Here is a 22,911-nt window from a genome sequence, read left to right as displayed (position 1 = left end):
GTCCAAAATATTTCAAAATTTGGCTCTCGATTTGACAAAGTTTTTTTTTTAAATATTTAAATTTACATTATTAATAAAATAAAAACCATTTCTCTTCTATATATGTAAGTATTTAGCCTTTTATTATCAGAGAGAGAGCAAAAGTATTCGAACTCCACTCCTGATTATACCACAACATGGCTCGCTCTCTCTCTCTCCCGCACGTGCCTATCAGCTGTTTAGAGTTGAGGTTATATTGTTGTTTACGATGTAAGCAAGCAACAAGTTTATGGTACAGTAAAGTCTCAATAATTCGTATCTCAATGAGTTATGAGTTGGATTCGTCTTCGCTTGATATTGATAACTGAATTGAAACACATTTAAAACTTGGTGTAGGTATGTAAATATGCATAATTTATATAGGCGATATAATAATACATATGCAAAAACAAATTGATTGCTAACATATATGTAGATATGTATATATATATAAATATTTGTAGAATAATAAGCTGCCTTAAATACATTTGTTATTGAATGTTTTTTTTCTCTGTTTATAATTGATCAGGTTAAAGGGGGAGGGGACTAATAATCACAATATACAAATTTGTTGCATATAAAATAAATAATTAAGGTGCTGGAAGGACAGGGAAAGGGAGAAAACAATAGCAAAGCAGTTTAAACAATAAATGTAACTTTGGTAATCTTACTCAATGTATAAATTCTAAAACGTTTGACATTCTCTCGATTTTATGTTTTTAAAAGCTAAAATTACATTTTGCACTAAATAACAATAATAGGTATGTATGTATTAACACAAGTTAATGGATGATTCCGGTATGTATTTATATATTTTTAGTCTGTATTTCATATTTTTAATATTATTCCAAAAATACAGTTTATGCATACATATGTATATATAGATATATATATATATATTTTGTGAAGCTTTTCTTCAATTTTCCTTTGTTTTTCAGCGGCCACTGTTTTTGAAGAGGGGAAAAATGGGGTAACACGGGATGAATAATGCAGCAAATGATAGAAACTCAGAGATAAGCCAAGTAATACAAAAAAATTAACAACTTTCAGTCTCTCAGGTCTCTGCTCGTCATTTCTGCAATGATATTGTAGACAAGGATATTGTAAGGGGATAAGGATACTCCTTCTAGGAGAATAGATTATTGCGTCGTTTTAGTGAGCCGAATTTCTTTTCTGCCTCCAATAGCATTTTCTCATTGCGGACCACTTCGAATGGTATGGTCTTTGAGAGACGGTCCATTTCATGATCGGAGGGGAAATCTTCAAAACTCATATTACTGAAACCGGTTTTAGCTGAATTTTGTATGGTATTGGATTGAAAGTTCCGACTTCCCGCACGATTCTCATCCTGCTGCCGATCATCATTGTGCCCACCCTTGACGTCGTCGTCGTCGTCATCGTCATCATGGGATTGATATTGCAGGCGTTGATGTTTCTGTTTGCTGCCCGAACTTAGGGAGGTGGTGGATCCCAGAGCGCCACCACCGATGGTCGATGACTTCTTGAACGCGTGTCCTTTTACCTTTTGGGTAAGTTTGGCCACTGGCAGAACTCTTACAGCCAAATTGGATTTCTCCTTCCTCGGTTTCGCTGCAGTGATGGAGGCGCCGGAGGAGGCGGCGCCGACGGCGGTGATATCAGGGCGATCCATTTCGGCAGCATGCAACACCACGGGCTCCTCCTCATCGTCGGGCGTGAAGTCCGAGCAGCGATCTTGAGAGATTTGCACATAAGCATTATCCGCAATTGGCAGCAAGGGCTTCAGGTGCTGAGGAGGTTGCGGTGCAGGAACTAGAACTGAAGCTGGTACTGGTGCTGGCAGAGGTGGTGCTATGGCTAGCACAGAGATTGCTTGCGGTGGACAACTAGAGGAGGACGAGGAAGAGGTGTTGGAAGAGGTGGACGGCACATTCACATAGACACTGCTTGGACCACTTAATTTATTGATGTTGTTGTTATTATTGGTAATAATGCTGCTCAATGAGGGTTCGGGAGTTTTGTTTTTGATAATGATTGAGTGGTTTATGGTCACCAGTTGTGCTAGTTGTGGTTTCTGTGTTGGGGCAATGACAGGAGGAGGTGGTGGAGGCACTTTGATTATATTATTGTTATTATTATTATTGTTGTTGTTGGTTTGGCTGGGAAATTGGAGCTGGAGCTGTTGTTGTTGTTGCTGTTGGTGTAGGTGATCACCTGTCACATCAACACATTTGGGTATTACCTGTGCAAAGGGCTCCGATCCAAATAGATCCCGCTGCTGGCTTTCATCTCCCTCCATCTGTTCATCCACATTCTGAAACGGATTGAATATGGGCTCATTGAATTCATCCAGCTGCGGCGGCGTTGGCGTTATTTGTGCTGGAAAATTGGCAAAATTCGCTTGGTCTCCACCCGAACCCTTCACAGGTGTCGAGGTCCACACCTCTGGCTGATTGTTGGGCTTTGGCTTGGGTTTTGGTTTGGATTTTCTTTTAATGGGCAAACCCACTGGCAGTTTAAATGGAGCCATAGCAAATACATCCACATCATCCTCTCTTTCCAGCTCTTTCAGTGGATGCAATTCGGCGCCACCTGGGATTGGCCCTTCCGAAGGAGATTCATTGCTACTTTTACTTTCCCCTGAACCATAATCCAGTTCATCATCCAAAAGCAAAGGACGATCACCAAATTTATGCAGTAAGTCACTTGAAGTGGGACTAAGCTCATCTGCATTTAATGTGGCATTTGGATCACCATTTGCTGCGGCCGCTGCTAAACGATCCTTTTTCTTCATTCTCACCTTGACCACCACACGACTGCGCACATCATCCTCGTGGGTGGTCACACTTTCACATTCGGCATGATATGCCGAACTGCTACAGGTCTTGACACTCTCGCTTATGCCATCCATATCCATGGCCAGGGGACGACGTCCCAATTTGGTCTGCATTGAACGCGGATTCTCATCAAAGAGATCATCATCTTCGGCTCGCAAATCACTGGCGGAACCAATTGAATCCCCATCCGAATCGGCAGCTTTCGCCGATTCTGCCTCCTGTGCCTGGGCAGCAACAGCAGCAGCCATTATATTCAACTGTTGGGCCGCCTGATGAGCTGCCGATGTTGGCTTTTTGGTGGCTCCTTGCCTCAGTTTCTTCACTATGGGCAAGTGGGTGGCAGTCTTGTCCACTTTGTGATAGGCCACCTGTTGGATTTTGTGTATAGTTTCAGGTATATTGCTAGTCACCAATTGCATTTGCTTAAAAATTGCCGCTTTACTGCCACTCACACCCTCGTCGCTATCTTGTTGAAAGAACTCATTGGCCGAATCCGAATCATCCGATGTGGGCTGATCATTACTGCGAAGTTTCTCATATTTATTACGATCATCGAGTGGCAACTTCACATAGCCAGAAGAACCCTCTCCTCCTCCACCTCCACCACCACCGACTCCCAGACATTCCGAGTCCGTTTTAAGTTTACAACTTAATAGCGAGGTCTTCTCCTCACTGGATACTTCCAGTGTAGGGGACAGCAGCCATTTGGATGAATCGCCTGCTCCAGCTCCAACACTTCCGCCGGCTGATGATGATGTTACTATTCCAGAGGAGTTGCTGCTGTTGCTGATGATGAATTTAGCTGTGGATGAGATTGAAGGACTTTTATGCAGTAAGGTAATGAGATTACGTTATACGATTCAGCTGGTTAGCAACAAATTGAATCACTAACTAAATAGTTATAAATGAATGGGATTAGTTAATCATGTTTGTGTGAAAAAAATCAAATGAATCAATGAAAATACTGTCTCAATGAGCCCCCAAAACGTAATACAATTACATAATATACAAATACATATAATAACTATATATATGCGTATATATAGTAAATTTATTTGTTAGTCAGAATGGAAAAACGCAACTCGTCATCGATGTGCTCTTAAAATAAAAAAAGATTTCTCATGCTTTTGCAGATGTGAAAAAAAAAACATTTCCTCTTTTTAGTAACAAAAATTAGTCTATATAATTAACTAAATGTTAGGTTTTAGTTATCAAATACAGTTAGTAATTTAATTTAAACCAAAGTATGAGCCCACAACTTAAGAAATAAAAGTAAATACGCGTAAAAAAAGTTTACACAAGACGACAAAAATCAAAACATTTCTTAAATTTAAACTAAATCATTAATTAAATATTGAGGAATTACTTAATTACAAATGCAGCGAGTCACAAATTTAATATTTTAAAATTTTGATTGCTATTACGGTCAACAACTCTTAGTTGGAGATAATTCTTTCATCGACATGCTTTAAGAAAGCAGTAAAACTTCAGTTAGAGTTAATTTGTTTAAATATAGAAACATTTAAAGATTTTTGTCATCCTATGTTACTTATTAACTATGTGACCCATTGTATATATTTTCTTAGATTTCTTTCATTCATTTCATTTTGTTTCTGTATTCATAATTACAATTTATTGCATTTGCTTGGCTTTTATTTATAATTTCTTTTTTGGTTTATCTACTTTTTTTATTGCTTATACATTTTGTTGTTTCTGTGTATTTTGTTGGTTGGGATTAACTTACTAATTAACGTTTCATATATATAGTATGAGTGTGAATATATATAAATATATAGTTTTTCTATTTTGGACATCTGATCAATGTGTGTATGTGTCTTGTTTTACCTGACTTTTGTTGCTTTCACTGCGCTTGCCTTTTTATTTAGTATTTCATAATACCTTTTGATTTTCTATAATTTAGATCTTTGGATTAATTGTTTTAACTTATAAAGATTTATTACTTCTTTAGTTTTTGTTTGTACGCCTAATTGAACATTGTTTTTTTCTAACACGGAAGAGAAGGTAAAGATAGCTGTAATCTGTATTAACATTTAGTAAATGTCGAAAATGGTTTTTATTGTTGAAGATTTTGGTTTTGTTTTAGGTAGTTTCGGATGTATTGTCTATACTTGGATTGAACAATAACAAGAAAGTTTATTTGTTTATCGTCTGCCACATCCGGAGTGAACGCAGCTTGATAAGAACTTTGAAGAGAAACAATAAAGATTTAAAAAATATCAAAGAAGTTAAATTCGGCTATGCCGAAGTTTATATACCCTTGCAGTCCTTGACAATAATAATTTCACATGTTCAAAATTTGTTTTCTGCAACTCAATTCATTAATATACAAACAAAACAATTTTACTCTTCATACTATGTACAATTTGTTCTTCTTCTTCCCTCATTCCCTAAGCAAAGCAACGCACGCATACACATACAGTTTATGTAGCGTTGCGTCTGTGTGTGTATGCATGTGCTCTGTTGATTTGATGATGACGTAGTAGGCAGCAAGCAGAGCTGCCGGCAGCGATTGAACCGATTTATATAGACTGTAACTTGTGTTCTATTTATCCGATCAGGGTCAAATTTTGGGATCTGAGATTTTATATCAAATTCTATTATATTGGTGAATTTCATGGGGATACTCCAATTTTTGCAAAAATTTTTGTTCCAGAGCTATATGATATAGTAGTCCGATCCCAAAGATTTTCATACTTTATCTCACCCGGGTAAAAAAAAGCTCCCAAAAAAAATTTCATCCCGATAGCTCTTAAGATGGCTGAGTAAAACGCGTACGCACCGACGGACAGACGGACAGACGGACAGACGGACATGGCTATATCGACTTAGCTTCTCATGCTGATCAAGAATATATATACTTTATGGGGTCGGAAACGTCTCCTTCTGTGCGTTACAAACATCTGACCAATTTTATAATACCCTCTGCAAGGGTATAAAAAGCATCACCCCGCCAGCGAACTTCGGCTAACCGAAGTTTGAATACCCTTGCAGATAATCTCGACTTTTTGTCTTTTACTAATGGAAAACTTTAGTTTGCTTGTGATTTTTTTTAAGTGTGTACTTATTTGGTTCACTTCGGTTTTTTGAATATTATTAAAAATAATTTCTGATTTTTAGTTAGTGATCAAAAAGGAACATTTGAAAAAGAAAATGTTTATAAATCAAAATGATAATCCTACAACTTATAATTCAACCGAATGTGAGTGAAACAAACGGACATTTAGGGGGTATTCTTGGTTGGGTCCCTGCTTATTGGAATTATCTTTGAAATCTTAAAATTATAATGGTAGAAATTGTGGATTGCACTTCGTTTCATCACAATCGGCACAGAATTACGATCTTTATTTTTCCCCCAAAAAGAAGAAAAACTGGTTTTGAGAAAAACGCGTTTCAAAAACCCATTTGGAAGAATATTCTCAATTCTTCAAAGAATAAATAAAACAAAAATAATAATAATAATAATAAATAACTAGTTTTTAACCAAGAATACCCTTCTAAGTAGAGTTACTATAATTTTCTATTGTTTATAATTTCTTAAATGTTCTTAGTCGTTGCTTTCTGCGAGGGTAAAACACCGATCAATCAAATTTAAATATATATATAGAAAAAAATAATAAAAATTTCATTTGCTTGAGCAATACAAAGCCTAAATTATTAATCTCTTTTCAATGGTTTTGGTTTTGTTTTTAGCATAATTTCAGTTTTAGAATTGCACGTTGATATAATGATAACAGATAATAATATTAAGTTAAGATAATTAAATATTCATAAATCATTTCTTTTTTTTTTTTTTTTGTGATATGCAAATAATTGCCTTATTTCTCTCTTGCTATGCCAAACAACATGAATAAATATATGTTTATAGATGTATATATATAATTTTCTGTACTTAATAATTATGTTAAATTTACATAGTATTACAGGACACTCGTACACAGACACACAAGCATTTACATTTTACATACAATTAGATCAATAGAATTGAATTACAAGACAAAATAATTAAAATTCGAATTTTCGCTTAATTTGCTTTTCTTTTCTATTTGTTTGTCCACCCACAACCACTAAGTTTTTGCTTTTACTGTTAATTCAAGTAAGTAATACATAATACAATACAATAATAATAATAATAAGATTAATAATTAGAATATGTTTTGTAACTAACTATTATTCTCTAGCATTTTAGGACCAGCACCAAAAAGTTCTATTTTATTTTGTTAGAAGCGCTTAGATTTGATAGAAAAGAGTTTGTTGTTTAAATTGCTGTTTGGATTATGAACAAATAAGCAAATCAATTGTACAATGATAAAGAGAAAAGTTTTAAATTATTTAAAATTTACAAATTTAAGATTTTGCAAGAAATCAACGTTAAAGTTGTTGTTAAATTCAAAAAATCGTACTTTTTACAAATATTTAAGTAAATTTACAAATTGATTTGCCTAATTCGTCATGAGAAAGCCCAGGAGAATAGTAATAGAATCTAAGTCAATGTTACACTACAAAGGGACACAATTTATTCTCATTTTCATTTTGGGTTAGTAGTGGTTGAAAAGGTGGTTTTGCTTGGTGTAATTATTGTTGTTGTTGTTGGTGGTGGTGCATCAATAGATATTTACAAATAGATATTGCATTCAAATAGGCAACGCCTCCGACACCAGTAGAGTGGGATTAATTAACAACCCATTAGGTTTATGGCACACTAAAGGTGTAATAGGTATTTTGGTATCGCGGAAAAGAAATGTCATTTTCTCTCTATATATGTATGTATATGATGCAGTTGCTGTTGCAGTTGGCTGGCTCTACTTGTTGCCGTAAGTGCTGATGTATCTTCCACCTCCATCATTCTGCCTTGGGTGGGGGGCCAAGCTTTGCTTATGCAGCAGCAAATCGTTTACTAGGTAGCTGTAGTTGGTATTTTAGACTACGTCTACGCACAAATCACTTTCTGTACTTTCTGCATCGAGATTGAGAGCAACAAAAGCAACAATCGGAAAACTAAACGTATATCTGGCATATCTTTTTTTTTTTTTTTGATTTTTTTGCAAATATATATATATATATTTTTTTTTTTTTTTTTTTTTTGGATTTGTTAAATATGGGAAAGTTCATGCTTTACCTCCGGTTTTGCGTAACGAGCTGGCCTTCTCACGCAGTCCGGGTGGCAAACTGAATGGAGCCGAACCAAATGGATCCTCAGGATGTGGCGAAATAGCGGCAGCAACAGTGGCAGAAGGATTAGGGACAGCATTATTGGCAGGCGGAAAAGATTGATGTGAAGGAGCTGTTGTCACAGCGACAACCACATTTTGTTCTGTAGGCGTTAACGTTGAAGTGGTCGATGCCGATTTCGCTGTTATACCTATGGGAAAAGTTGAAGAAAATGTTAAAATAACTTAACTATCAATGTATGTATCAGTGTATGCAATTCCTACTTACTTCCTTGACTGCCCCGTTGACGTATCTTATCAAATTCCGCTTCAAATATATGATCCTCGGTCATTTGACTAAATGGCTGCTCTTCCTCAAAGGGATTCCAGGCCTCGACACGTTTATCCATTGTTTGTCGTCCGCCAAATTCTGTGCTAGATAATGAGGCAGTTGCAGTCGCATATATACCCGGATTCGAGGCTGCAGTGGCCAAAGTCACTGGCTGACCATCACCGGCAGCGGCAATATTATTGTTATAGGGTGCCAAAAACTGACTGGTCTCATTGGCGAAGGTTCTGCGAGAATTGGTGGGGAGGGGAGTGGATGAGTAGAGCAAAATGGAGCAAAAGAAAATGTACAGAAAATGAAATATTAAATTTATCGCATTGATCTTAAGGCTACAAAAGGCTATTGACTCTGCGGCTCATCATGGCTGGCATTGTCCTGCAGATCAATTGTAGCTCTTAAGGGGTAGAAGAGAAAGAAGAAAAGTCGAAAGAGTGAGAGCAATTGAAGGACAGAAGAACAAGTACATATGTATGTGTAAAAGACTATGAGTAGAAACTTACTTATTAAAGGCTGATGTATCGCTAACATTGCGCCGATGACCGCCCGTATTGGTAGGTTTGGGTGGCGTTAACATATTCTTTGTGGGGGTGCCACTAGAATTTGTGATTGACGCATCCTGCTGATTTAGATCCTCTTCTTTTGACTGCTTTTCAGGCACTCCTGTACCGGCTGTTGTGGATAAGGATGTTGTGGCGGTGCTGTTAGTATCACTGGTCTCGTTAAACGGATCTGGATAACCGCTTGACTCAAACAGTTGACTACCCACTGAAGTAGTAGTCGATGCTGTTGTTGTTGTTGCAGTTGCTACTGCAACTGGAGCTGCAGGAGCTGAAGGAGGAACTACACTGGCTGGCGGCATTGCTGGAAAATTGGCCTGAAATTGCTCGACCACCGGTTGCGGCTGAGGTGAGGTGATATTTTGCCTCGGCGATGGACTTGGCGGCAAGCCCAAACCTAAGCCAGGACCACCGTGCGCAACGGCCGAAGATCCTTTAGGTCGAGAGCGTGGAACCACACTAGTTCCTGCCTCTATTACGGATACATTTTGAGTTTTTGCATTCGCCTGTTTGGCAGCAGCTGAATTGATTCTCTTTGCCTCCGATTCAAAAGGCGGTACAAGCAATTGATCAAAATTTGGAATGGGAGTTTTCTGCAAAACAAAAAGAAGAAAACACGGTTTAGAGAGTAGAGCTCAAACTGTTTGAATTTTACTCACATGTAAATTCTGAACGGGATTATCCTTGCCGGCTAAACGGAAAGCCACTTCACAAACTTGCCATATATTCGGACGCCTCTCTATATCCGTGTCCAGCATGTATTTAATCAATTGATGCATACCCTTCGAATATTTTGAGCTATCTGGTATGGCGAATTGACCATTCTGTATGGCCAGAGTGCTCTCGCCGAATGGCAAAGAGAAAAAGCATAGCTTGTAAAGCATACAGCCCAGTGCCCAGATATCAGCTTTCGTAGTTATACTCTTGCCACTATACAGATCAATCATTTCGGGTGCCCGATACGACAAGGTCGTATACTTTTGTATCTCCTCCTCAACCATAGTCACACCATGTTGCTGTGGATTCAACGTTTTGCCCGTAGCTGAACCGAAATCGCATAGGACAAAATTACCGCCATCGGTCTGCAAAATATTCTCGACTTTAAGGTCACGATGTATAATTGGTGTTTGGCAGTAATGCAAACGCGAAACTGCCTCGGCAATATCACAGAAAATGGTTAGCACCTCGGGCTCGGTGAAACCAATATGTAATCTGTTAGAGATTTATGAATTATTAGCTGGATTCTACCAATGGTGATGATGTGTACACTTACCTAGCATTCATCATGGCCAGCATGTGATGTTTACAATACGGCATCAATAGCAGAACCTCGCAAACACCATTCCCCGTGGGCGTTATGCTGGAGTCCACATAGCCAATTATGTTTTTATGACCGCTCAGATTGCTCTGCGAATTTCAAGTTAGTTTTTGTTTTATCAATCGGATTAAGATTAATTAATGTTATTAGTGAAACTTACTGCAATCTGTATTTCCCGCTTGGCCACATTCAAATCATGATCATTATTCACATACATACGCTTCAAGGCGTATTTTGTAGCCGAGGCATTGCCTCCACCATTGCCGCGTGCCAGAAAGACCATGGCAAAGCCACCTGATGGAGAGGATGAGAGTCATTAGTAAAATGATATGCCAACAAACCGCTGACAGCTGTAGACAGTCTACAAACAAAGAAGAAACAGCTAAAGAAAGGTAAATAGTGTGGGTGTAAATCATTATATCCTTTACATGTTGACTTAAAACAGAGTTCTTTTTTAGTCTTATTTATCTCTGAATTGATTTAAGCTTAGACAATGGAAAATTTTTAACTGCTGTGTCCTTTTTTGGACTAGTATAACTTTACTCGCATGATTTTTAATTTTAAAAAAGTCTTCGAGATTGAATCTCGTGGATTTTATTAAATCTAATAGTAGTAGTAATAGCAGACGGATCTATAAAATATTTTTGAGGAGGATCGAATAAAAGGATCCTAATTTGCTATTTTTGGTATCAAAATTATGTTTTATTAAAATTACACGACCGCTTCAAAAATTTTTTGGGTGGTTTCCAGCCCCACGGACTTTCCCCTGCATCCACTCTAGGAAGTAGTTCTAAAAGCCAGTTCTATTCATCACCATTAAAAACTAAATATAATAGTTACAAAGCAATTATAAATTTTTTATGATCATTTAAAATGTGTCAGTTACATTAATGGCCTAAACTATTATATGAGTTCTCTAAATGAACGCCTACCTCTCTCATTTACATATCTTTTGATAACCCTTTACCGTTAGTAAAGGGGCAAATGGGTTATTAAAAATTTGTTCATCAGGTTAGCGACATTACAAATAGATTGGTCAAAAATATTTTTCTTAGGGAATTTTTATGTTTTATTTAATATTTTTGTTAACTAATTAATATTGGGTGGTTCCTGATTTGTATTTATAACTTAGGTAATTCTAACCATACAAATTGAAAATATAGTTTAATAAATTTAACGAGCTTCAATGACCTCTTCTATAAGGTTTAGGCCCGGCCAAAGAAGCAATACCACTTTAAAATCTCAATTGAGGAAATGCTTTTTTAAAACGTGTTTGTAGGTCTCCGCATTCATTCGGGATGTTAAGAAGGGCAACTCGAAGGTTCCCTAATATGAGATGTGACCCCAGAGAAGTAACAATCAAAATGTTTTTTTTTTTTTTTTTTGGTAAAAAAATTGAATAGTTTTAATGCACAAAATATGAGTTTCTTCTAGATGATTAAGTGGCGCTAACCCAATGACGCGCACTGTATATTGCTCATACGTACATACATATGTATGTATTATCAAGTTAATATAACACAGATGAGTTCCAAACTTTTCAACTCTATTAAAAGATAATAGTCATTTTTCGGGTTTTCATCTTACGATGATTGTTCATACATGTATTATATATAGATGTCTGTCATTCTTAATTCAGTTTTTTTTTTTTTTTGCTTATTAATAACAAAATTAATATAACCTTTTTTCAAGGGTATACAAAATATGTAGATATTTAAATAAATACATGAAGATTACACAAGTATAAAGTTTAGGAAATGAAAAAACTGGAGACCGGTAAAATCAATTCTACACACTTATGAGAAGTACATGTCGAAACCTTTAGGAACTTTAAGGTAGCTCCTCCAGTGCTTTTTTGTTTTTGTACAAAACGCTTGGCATGTATTTTGTTTCATATTATTGTAAATAGAATTTAAGTAGACCCCCCTCCCCACTAGACATTACCCACCCTTCTATTACCCAGATACCCAAACACTGAATGTGAGTGATAAAAAAAGGCAACGCAATATACTAAACTATTGAAGGTCACGTATGTACATATACAGCAGTAACAACAACAATAGCAACAATAATAACAAAATCAGCAAACAGCAAATAAAACATTCAATTGACATGATGGGTGGGTGGGGGTGAGACCAAAAGTCGTCGAGGGGGGTTAGAAGAGTTAGCTAGGTGAGAAAGAGGAGAGTCAACTTAAACGTAAGCTATTGCTCGATTTTCGTTTGTGAAATTATAACGTCAAATGTTAATCAATGCTGAAGGTTGAACAAAAACAAAAAAAAGTAACAAATAAAAATAAAAATGCTACAACAACAAAAAGAAACATATGCATACAATTGTAACGAAGCGAGAAAACTTGAGAAGGCAATTTGAAACGCAAATGAGCAAATAAGCGGAGAAGACAGAGACGCAGATACAGGTTCCCCCCATCTCCAAGACATCCCCTTCCCCACCCCCACCCTACTCTTTAAGTGTCCACTTCCATTTATCAAAAAAAAAAAAAGAAAAAGTGGCAAGGGGTAATAGAAGGGGGTCGAAAGAGGTAAAGCTCTTTCGTTCACCGTTTGTCGCTTAGTCATTGGCATTTGTATACAAAAGAGAGTGGAGAGAGAGACGGGGCAAAAATTGAACCTAACTAAAAGAAAGCAGGTAGCAATTAAAAACCTTACAGGGGGTCGACCAATAAAGTACTGTGGGTTAAAATATGTGGGATCAAACGTTTTGTTTTTTACCTTTTTTAAAATTCTGAATGAAAGTAACTAATTGTACTTTTATTTGTTGACTTTGAAGATAAAATATTGATTTTTTTCACTTTTATTTCCTTGGTGTCCTTGTGGAGTTTAAATTTGAGAGCACATTTCATTAAAAACATCTTGGACAAAATAAAAATTTTATCAATTCAACTTCCAAATCGGCTTTTAGAACTAATTATTTTTCTACCCCGATTGAAAATGTGTTATAATAGTCAAGCCTTTTTCGTTTTTGTTTGTCATTATAATTACTAGGTTTTTAGTTAATATAGGTAGTATTTCAAAAACGATATCAATCTTTTCAATATGAAAATCAAACCCTTTTTAGCTAACACAATTTTTTCGATTTCTATAACTATTTTGAAAATCAAAACTTCAAAAATATTTCGTAAAAAGGTTCTATTTCGATTTAAAACAAATTTATTACACCAAAAAAGGGTTTAATTTAGTCAAACATAAATACTTATTCTAAATGAATAAGAATTATGCAAATCTATGGTGATTTTTAATATATATTTTATCATATATTTTACTATTTGTTTGACCACAACTGTATGGTATAGGGTATCAAGTCACAGCTGATTGAATAGAGACAAAAACCACAATCCTTGCCAAAATAACCAACAAATTGTAAATGTAAAAGTAAACTCACAAGGGAAAGAGAGAAAAAAAATAAATCTATATGAAAATAAAATTGTCAGTCAAGGTAATCAAAATACTAATGGCAAAAAGGAATTTAGTTTTTTCTTTTATTTGCCAAACAATTCACATTTACACATACAAATCGCTTTTGTACATACATATATACATACATATGTATGTATGGATGGTTGGAGGAGCATTATTCACTTTAGAATTCAAGGACAAGGACAACACAAGACCAACACAGGCGAAAGTCCTTCGAGCTTGAACTTTGTCATTTGGAACAGGGAGCCAGGAGAACGAGTAATAGACAAAGCGCTACTGCTGCTGCTGTTGGTTCTTGTCACTTCATTGGCTAAATTAACATAATTGATTCAATTGATTTGTGGCTTTTATTTTTATGGAAAAACTAAGTTTCTGTTTCTCTGCCCCTATGCCGCTTGCTCAATTAATGTTTCTGGTTTCTGCTTTATTGGAAATTTGTAGAATTTGCCAGTTGGCGACAAGTGGCGCCCACAATTACTTGGGAGAGTAGGAATGGTGGGTGGGGGAGAGAAGGAGGGTTCAGGGACAACTTTCTGTTATTTCTTATCTACTATTTCGTATAAACGCCCCACATTTTCGAGACAGTTGCTAGTTATACTTATTTCTTTTATACATATAGCAATGTTTATCTAATCTAACCGGTCACGGTGGGGGAGGGGGGAAGCAGAGAGCTCCCACCTGTATATCAAACAACAACGATAAGCATAATACTTGCTACGTGAGCCAGCATACATTCATTAGCCGGGGAAGGGGTATGGGATAGAGAGAAGAAAATCTCAACCTCCCTTTGGGTTTTCCATTTCAATAATTTTACACCATCTCACCTTCGGCCAGGACATCTTCAACGGTGACCGCAACGCGTCCCACTGTAAATACTTTGCCCACAAATGAGTTTGTTTCCTTAGATGATGACACGCTGCTATTGTGCGAATTATCCAGTCTCGAGTTTTCATTTCGCTCGAATTTTGATAGGATTTTCTTCATTTTCCAATTTTTTTTTGCAACAGTGGCAGAGCAGCGGCTGCGGCGTCGACTGCACTGGCCTCTCACTCACACACACACACGCGCACACTTCTTTACTGATGTTGGCGTTTAATCAGTTGTTGTTGATTATCGTGGGATAGCCGCTTTTTAGCCTCGAGGGCAGTTAATTAACATTTAACTAGAAGTTTTCTATGCTTTCAATTAATTTTATTTTGCGCACTTTCCGTTTTTCTTTTTCAGAAAAGAAAGTTGTTGCCAACAACCAACAGAGATAAACGATAACTACAAACTGTTCAACAGACTCACAGATGAGCCTGATATCGATAAGAATCGATATACCACAACTACTCGTTTTAAAGAGCGCTTACTCATTTTGGGAGCCTAACGGTTGCCGAATTGCCCAAGTCGAGTAAATACTTACATATGTACATACATATGTATGTATGTGTCGAGAAATTTAAGTATCAAAGACTTGCGATATTTCCCGACCAGAAGAAGAATTTTAACATTTTAGTAATTATTTGTTTAATTAGCGTTCATTTTAAAGGCAGAGTTTGTAAGAGTAATAAGTTTCGGAAATTTGATTACCTGCTTATACCATAATTTACATCATTATTTATCTGTGTTGTTTCTTTTTGTAATCTTTTCATCTGTACTGATTTTATTTTTATTATTTCTTATATTAAAATTTAAATTTATTAACAAATTAATTACAACTTTTGTTGCACTTTTGATTAACATTTATGACCGAAATTTTTCATTTTACTGGATTGTTATGGCGATCACGAGTGGATACATGTTTGAACTTATTATTAAAGATATGCACAGTTATCCGTATAGCATGACAAGTAGTCCACCAAAACATAACAACGATCGGCGTCGTACATGGGGACCAAATAATGCACATTTCAAAGCAGAAACCAGTTGAAAACTCATATAAGAGTTATTAGCTCCACAATCAAAAGATTTAAAGAGATCGACTATATGGCAAGGAGGAAGAAAACCTTATTAGCCTAAAGACTCTGGAACCGGGCAAAACATCAAGAGAGAATAAATATTTTAATATAAAGATATTCCCTATACGCTCATAATAGCATTGATCTCGAAGATGTAGTCCTATTAAGCAGCATGAGCAACAGTTGGGTCCAGGCCAAGGCTTCGAAGTCGTAGATAGTACCAAAACAGGAGTGGAGTTTAAACGTTTGTCTCTGATCTGCTGGCCCTTTTCTCAGTCGACAATTTAAGGAATTTCAAATGGTGAATCCCCTATAATCAACACTGTGCCAGCCAACTCTTATCATACCGAGGTTTCTGCGTTTCAGATTGCCCCGTTTTGCTCAGTGTGGACCGATTCCACCACCACCACCACACTGCCTTAGTTTGGAACAGCTGATTTTAGTGGTGGGTGATGTTTTCATTTTCGTGGTGAGCGCGGAGCTTGGTTGTGCCGCATTTATTTATTTATTAAATGTTGTAAACGGCAGCGGATTACTTCGAACGCAAAACAAATGGTACATCGAAGTTAATTGATCCAGAGGAGGAAGGTAAGGGAAAAATGCAAACCAAACAGCATCAGCCGGAGAAGAACGGCAGCAAAGATGATGATGAACAACAATCACACTCACAACAAAAGCAACAGACGCAACAACAAGAACAAATTGGCCTGACCACGAAGGTGGCTCTTGGTCGGCTTCATGAGGAGATTAATAAGGTTCTAAAAGAATATGAACAGCATTATGCCAGCGAAAGGTAAATGATAAAAGTTAATGACCTTGACCGCCCCTTTATCACCGTGTTACCAATTCTTTTTGTTTTCACTTGAAGCTGTTATCGAAAATTGCGGGCCGCGTTTGTCAAGCGATACGAAAGCCCCCTGGGATTTCTGTCCATTGGAACGACTGTGATGACAGCCTGTGCATTGCTAATCACTGGGATGTTCTGGCCAGCCGTTGCTTTACTTGGAGTTCTGGCACTCGATTTGATTGTCGTGATAAGGGAAAATAATTTACGGCGTACGGAAATAATACGTAAAGGATTTGATGCTCTTAGTGAAATTCATCTTGCCGAGGAGCAATTTAGCGGGGATTGGAACACTTTTAATTATCCACATTTAAGTAATCCGATGTCACCCTGTGTATCGCTGCAGTGGACATATCGCGATGGCATTATAGTGAATTTACCCTGGGCCCTGCTGGTAAAGGGAGATTACATTGTCCTACGACCCGGTCATATTTCACCGGGTCCCTGTCACGAAGTGGTTACGCAAAAGTTTTTCAATTCAAATGAAATCTATGGAGCCTCTCAAATGGGTGATCCACCCGTTAAGCCTGTCGCTAGAGCGCCTTTACCCGATTTAGTATGCTGCTTGGAGGAGACACCCTACTTGAATAATTTAAAGATCTGTCTAAAGAACTCACTGAAACGGCCACCCACCATATACAATCAACAAAGATATTTAGTGAGCTAATCATTTTTGACTGGAACCAAAATAGAATTTCACTAAATATAATTCTGAATCTTGTTTTTCAGCTGGTCACCAAGTACATTCAACAATGGGGCTTCATTAGTTCCTTGATCATCACCTTGATTTTTGGTTTAGTGCATTTACATGGCTATGGACTGCCGACCGATGTTAAGCACAATTGGCGTTTTGTCCTCATCGAATCACCTGCAGCGGCAGTTATACCTCTATTGCCCTTGATCTTTCCTTTGATGTGGATTGCCATGAATCTGTGGGGCATAGCTCGATTGCAATGTTTTCTAAAGACGCCACAGGTAGTGCTTGAGAAACAGGCCTCTAAATCATTTGAGGAGGACTTGGACACTCCTTCCTATGACTATGAAAATATGTCGCTGTTGCGTTCAAATGTTTTGCGCATTTGGCTTCAATTGTGGAAAGGTGATAGTGAACTTTTGCCACGTTCTGCTAATTTGGTTCAAGTTTTGGGATCCATTTCGGCTTTGTGCTGCGTGGACAAGAAGGGGATACTGTCGTGGCCCAATCCCACTGCCGAGAAGGTTTTCTTTTTGCACAATACTGATGAGGAGGTTAATCTAGAAGATGGCACACATAGTCAGTCATCTGGAGACACAGAAAGTGATGATTTGCCCGATGTGGATGTGGATGAGGATCATAAGGAGCGTGGCATCGTTGCCGAGGTATTGGATCTGACACACGATCAGCATTGTCCATTTCGTTTGGAGTTCGATGATCACGAGTGGAAGGCACATATAAAGTCACTAAAGCCCTTAGGTAAGACCAATCAATTTCGACTTTATTGTAGCAAACTTCATATATTAGAGAATTTATCTTAAGGTCTGGCCATACTTCTCAACACCTGCTCGCCGTTAACCCATGAGCACTATGCCCAATTCTGTGGTCATGTCACCGCTGTGGCTATGCTTGATAAAGATTTGGTTCCCGTTACAAATCGGTATGCATCGTATGCCATTATTGAAACCAGTAAAAGCTTTTTGCATGGGTACGTACTACGTAGTTCCATTGCCATACTCATTACTCTTAAGACTTTAGACCTAATCCAACAAAACAAAAGTTATAAAATCTACAGACAACAAATCAGCCTGACCACAACAAACATTTTTTTAGTCATTTATTTGGGTTATATATTTTTGATTTTTGACCCAAATCGGATAAAAATTGGTAAAGTTCAAACAAAACAAAACAAACAAAAAAAAAAGTATATCCAAAAAGCGTAAAAATTACAAGTATTTTTTGATTTCCATGTATGTATTTTGTATCTCCCTAACAGCAGATTAATCCATCTATCATTTAATTTCCAAGAGATAAGAGTAACATTAGTTTTTCCTTTGGTAAAAATTTGTTTATCATATTTAGTTTTTTCCCCTACTTTCCAAAAACTAAAGCAACAAGCGCACACACATTTTTTTTTACTATTTAATTGGCATGCTATTTTAAGTAACAAACAACAAAAGCAGCAAACAAAAAAATTATTATGTAGTCCAAGAACGCTTAAATATAGTCATCTTATTTCCAACCTCCCCACCCTACTCCACCCACCTAACTTGCCTGCCGCCTGCCAACCCAATCCGCTCATGCTATGCTTGACTGCCTGCACGCCGTCTTTTTCATCGTCTTCTGTGTATCCAGTGTTTTTGTAACCAGTTCTAATCGGTTATCTTTTGATTCATTACCAGACGCTGCCTGTGCGAACTGGCCAAACAAATTGGATTCACTGATCATGCGACCGATCGATTTGCTTTGGAGGGACAATTGGCCAGCTATAGGCATTTGGTAAGCAAAGTGATCCATTACGGAAAATAACATTCAATTAAATTGAAATACCCAATTGGAGCCGGCACAGTCTACAATTTTCATTGATATTCTGTTTTTATCTTTCAGCAACCAGATGTGGTTCGTCGGGATATACGTTTCGCTCGTCAATTGCAGCTGTCGTCCAAGGTGAAGGTTCCCTTTCCTCACTCCCTATCGGTAGTGATGCGAGAGAATCCTGGCGGTTATTTATCACTTTTCACCCAGGGTACAGCGGACATTATATTAGACTGTTGTGATGATTTCTGGGATGGCAAAGATTTGCGTCCGCTCTCGCCGCAAGATCGAAAACGTGCATTGGATTTTTACCAGCGAAGTGCTTTGACCTCCTACTGCACGGCATTTGCTTATCGTCCTCTGCGTTGTGGCATTCAAGGAGCCTTAAGTGGGCCACATGGAAATGGAGGAGCTATAGCGTATCTGGAACTGCCTCCGGAATCAAAATTGCGTATGCAGCATGTGGACAAGACTCACTGCGATTTCCAGGGTGGTCATCATGCTAAGCTTAGTCATAGCATAAGCACCGATTCACTGCTGTTCTCGGAGAGCAAGGATGAGGACTGCAGCGATGTGGAGGGATGCTTTGAGATGCAGTGCCATCAGGTTTTTATTGGAATGGTAACCATGCAGTATCAGGCACAAAACGATATTGTTCAACTGGTGGAGCGTCTGGAAAGGGCATGCATACGTTTTGTACATTTCAGCAAGGAGAATGAGTTGCGTTCGCGTGTTTTTTTCAGAAAAAATGGGCCTCGAATCGGGCTGGAACTGTCATATATCGCTCTTGAGTGAACCAGAGCCAGACAAGGAAAAAGACAAGGAGAAAGAGAAGCCTTGCAACGATGCGGATCAATGCAAGTCACCAAAAAATATCGGTAAAAGTCATGTCACCACCAACACCACCGCCACCACCACCACCACCACCACTGTCCACACCAATACCACTGATTCTATTGATAATTCTGACACTCATCTTCCCAGTGCCAAAGTCATAAACATACTGCCCCCCGCACCCGTAATTGCATCAGCAAGTGAAGCATCTCCTGATCTTGTAGGTGATCACCATCGGCATCAGCAGCAAGGGGAGAATGAAGTTACTCCCGATTTAAATTATTTGCTGGGTCCTCCAACCAATTTGGAATCATCAAAAACTCTCAGCTCTTCGGCCCCGGGGGCCATATCAAATCCTGATGATTGCCAGACCCTGGACTCAACTGCAGCAGGCGAAAACGAGGTGATCGACAAAAATAAAGACAACTCGGATGAATCCTCGGAAATCGATAATGGTGAGCAGGATCTGGAGCAGCAGCCTTCAGATGCAGAGCGACACAAGATGCGGCACTCATTAGACTCCGCAATGGATGAAAACTGCCGCTCCATTAGCACTCTAACCGAGAGTACTGATCAGAGTGCACCCATTAATTTCGATATGTCTAATAGAGCCAAGTTGCCGCGTGGCATAGAAAACATACGGCCCCATTTGGAGCAAGTGGACAATGTACCACTCCAGGTCTCCCTATTTACCGACTGCTCCGCCGAGGCTACACGCCAGATGTTGGATATAATGCAATCGTATGGTGAAATAGTTGTCTGCCTGGGCAGCTCGGCAAGCAATGCGAATGCGGATATCTTTTTGCAGGCTGACTGTAGTATTGCTGTGGAACCTTTGTATCCGCAAGTCTGTCAGGATACGGATGCCTATACGGAGGCAAATATACAAAACAACAAACTCCAGTGGCAACGTCAATGCAAGGGCAAGGGCAAGCAATCAGATGATGAACAATTACTGGAAGGCGGCTTGCTGGGAGCACGTGCCATGCAGTCACCCGGCCACACAGTATCTCCGATCTATTTGAGCCGCCTTCTAAACTCACTGCCATGCTCAATAGCGGTTTGCCGCGACGACCCGCTTTCACTGGTGGCCATAATTGAGCTATCACGACGTTTCTCACTAGGCTTGTGGAATTGCATACAATATTGGGCCTGCTGTGCGGGCTCCATTTCCATATTGAATGTGCTCTGCGCGTGCCTATCGTTGCCGCCGCTGATCACACCCCTGTTGGCCATTTACCTAATGTGTATTCCAGTGCCATTGATAGCCATCTCATTGGCTCACATTGATGTCGATCCAAAGATAATGAATCGTGCCACAAGCAAAAAACAAACAGACTACGATTCTCATGCATTTGCCTTTGTCATGTGGTGCTATGGCTGTAAATTTCTTACTCCTGTTATTGCTATGGTGAGTCCATCTACACCCTAATCTTCTTCAGGTTTATAGTATTTACCAAGGAATAGGTTTCCCAGTGAACCTCTAAGCTGTTGTTTAGTCCATTCTATTAAAACTATTTGTAGGAGAACAAAAGTATATTCAAGCCTTATAAATACCAGGAATAGTACTTATTTGATGGAAAGAAAAGTAAAATTGATTTCTACCGTTAACTACTAAAACATATTCACAATATCTCAGGGCTTCATTTCCACTACCCTAAAGTAAACGAATAATACTTTCTGAATACATATTTCGGTTATCGAATTGAGTTCTTTCCAGCATCTTGTTCGTTAAACGAATCCAATTTATTTGACTCAGTTTTATAATCTGTATTCGGGATTTCCCGTTTCTTTGCCTAAAGAGATACATATTTTACAGTCAACGTTCGTTAAACGACTGCCTACTGTAGTTAGTTTCTCCTGGGAACTTTTATAATAAATTTATAATATTTTTTCTCAGCTCATTGCCTACTGGTTATGCTTAGCTCAGACCTCCATTATGGATTCTAAGGCATATGCCATGGAAAACCCTGAATCAGATGAAATTACTGTTGATGATGATGATAATAATAATGCCACTGATGCGGAATTCTATGAGTATCTGTATATAGCTCGAAGTACCGCTTTGTTAGCCATTCTCTTGCATTTTGGTAAGTAATCAGAAGCAATCACTGAATTCTATATTTCTAATGAATTAAATTTTTACAGTTTTTGTATCCATATCGTTTGTTCATCGTGATCATGCGCTCTGGCAGCGTAATCCTTTTCGTAATCGCATATGGTCTCTCACCTGTTTAGGAATACTTCTTGTACATGGCCTAATCTGTGGCACTCAACTGATAATTGATGATTTTATGCAAGAGCATTTAACGAATTTGTGGCCAGCCTTAATTGTGCTTTTTGGGAGTAGCTTACTAAGTCTTTTGATCAGTGAGTTGGCTAAATTTCAGGAGAACAAGTAAGTGAAACAACATAAAAAAAGGTATTCACATTTTAATCTCTTGGTTTCCCATGTTACAGAGTGAATGCCCGGTATCAGCGCCGAGCGCGCCTTGATTTTGGCACCAAACTGGGCATGAATTCGCCATTCTAAAACAGAAAAAGCCCACCTGAATGTGTTATCCAAAAAGTACTTAGTGCCAAGACTGTATATAACAAACGGATCCATGTGCTTTTTATCGGGCCAGCAAGTGTTTTGCTTATTTGGAATCAGTCATATCTTGGAGGTGCTTGATGACAGATGGTTCATATCAGATTGTCATTTTTAATTTTCTAGCTCTTTCCAAAAATGGCATATGCCAAATGAATTTTGTTCTCCCATCTTAATTTTAAAGCCATTCATTATTTTCCTGATATAATTTAGTTTCATTTTGTTTGTGTTTTTTTGTAAAATTTGTTTTAATTTCTGACACCCACCCACAAATTTGTATCATTATAAGTTTTTCGGTCACCGGAATTCCCACATTGTCTTGTTGGTTTCTTTCGTAATGGTAAAAAACGTTCGTGTACTAACATTTAAAAGACTTGCAATAACTGTATGAAATATACTTAAATATACCTATAAATATAAAGGAAACTTAAAGAAAGACTAACTGTAAATAAGTAAAAGTTAATTAGATTATTCTTTGAAAATTAAGTTGTGAACAAGTGGAGTCAATAGAATATGTCACGCATGACTGAG

General features: G+C 37.9%; 2 protein-coding genes across 3 annotated transcripts; one reads left to right on the top strand and one right to left on the bottom strand.

Annotated features, from left to right (window-relative positions):
- Nucleotides 1-366: 366 nt before the first annotated feature.
- Nucleotides 367-14,920, bottom strand: Nak (Numb-associated kinase). Of its 2 annotated transcripts, none has more exons than XM_068283979.1 (8): nucleotides 14,488-14,920; nucleotides 10,387-10,520; nucleotides 10,182-10,315; nucleotides 9,568-10,120; nucleotides 8,852-9,501; nucleotides 8,292-8,578; nucleotides 7,972-8,214; nucleotides 367-3,636 (listed from the first exon to the last, which is right to left on the bottom strand). In XM_068283979.1, exons 1-8 carry the CDS (start codon nucleotides 14,645-14,647, stop codon nucleotides 1,145-1,147), a joined length of 4,653 nt encoding a protein of 1,550 aa, XP_068140080.1. In that variant the 5' UTR covers nucleotides 14,648-14,920; the 3' UTR covers nucleotides 367-1,144. The 2 variants fall into 2 exon arrangements, with proteins under 2 accessions (XP_068140080.1, XP_068140081.1); XM_068283980.1 differs by lacking the exon at nucleotides 367-3,636 and adding an exon at nucleotides 4,466-7,809.
- Nucleotides 14,921-16,044: 1,124 nt separating this feature from the next.
- l(2)k05819 (transmembrane protein 94-like protein l(2)k05819) lies at nucleotides 16,045-22,692 on the top strand. Its single transcript, XM_068284026.1, is given in 10 exon segments — nucleotides 16,045-16,396; nucleotides 16,472-17,105; nucleotides 17,177-17,900; nucleotides 17,964-18,129; nucleotides 18,824-18,920; nucleotides 19,029-19,691; nucleotides 19,693-21,201; nucleotides 21,691-21,880; nucleotides 21,939-22,188; nucleotides 22,251-22,692. Coding segments are annotated over 10 exon segments (4,500 nt in total). The 5' UTR covers nucleotides 16,045-16,202; the 3' UTR covers nucleotides 22,324-22,692.
- The last annotated feature ends 219 nt before the right edge of the window (nucleotides 22,693-22,911 follow it).

Source organism: Drosophila tropicalis, unplaced genomic scaffold (assembly GCF_018151085.1).
Source record: "Drosophila tropicalis isolate 14030-0801.00 unplaced genomic scaffold, ASM1815108v1 contig_3, whole genome shotgun sequence".
Taxonomy (NCBI): domain Eukaryota; kingdom Metazoa; phylum Arthropoda; class Insecta; order Diptera; family Drosophilidae; genus Drosophila; species Drosophila tropicalis.
Note: the sequence above shows the minus strand (reverse complement) of the source record. Positions and strands in the feature narration are given on the sequence as shown.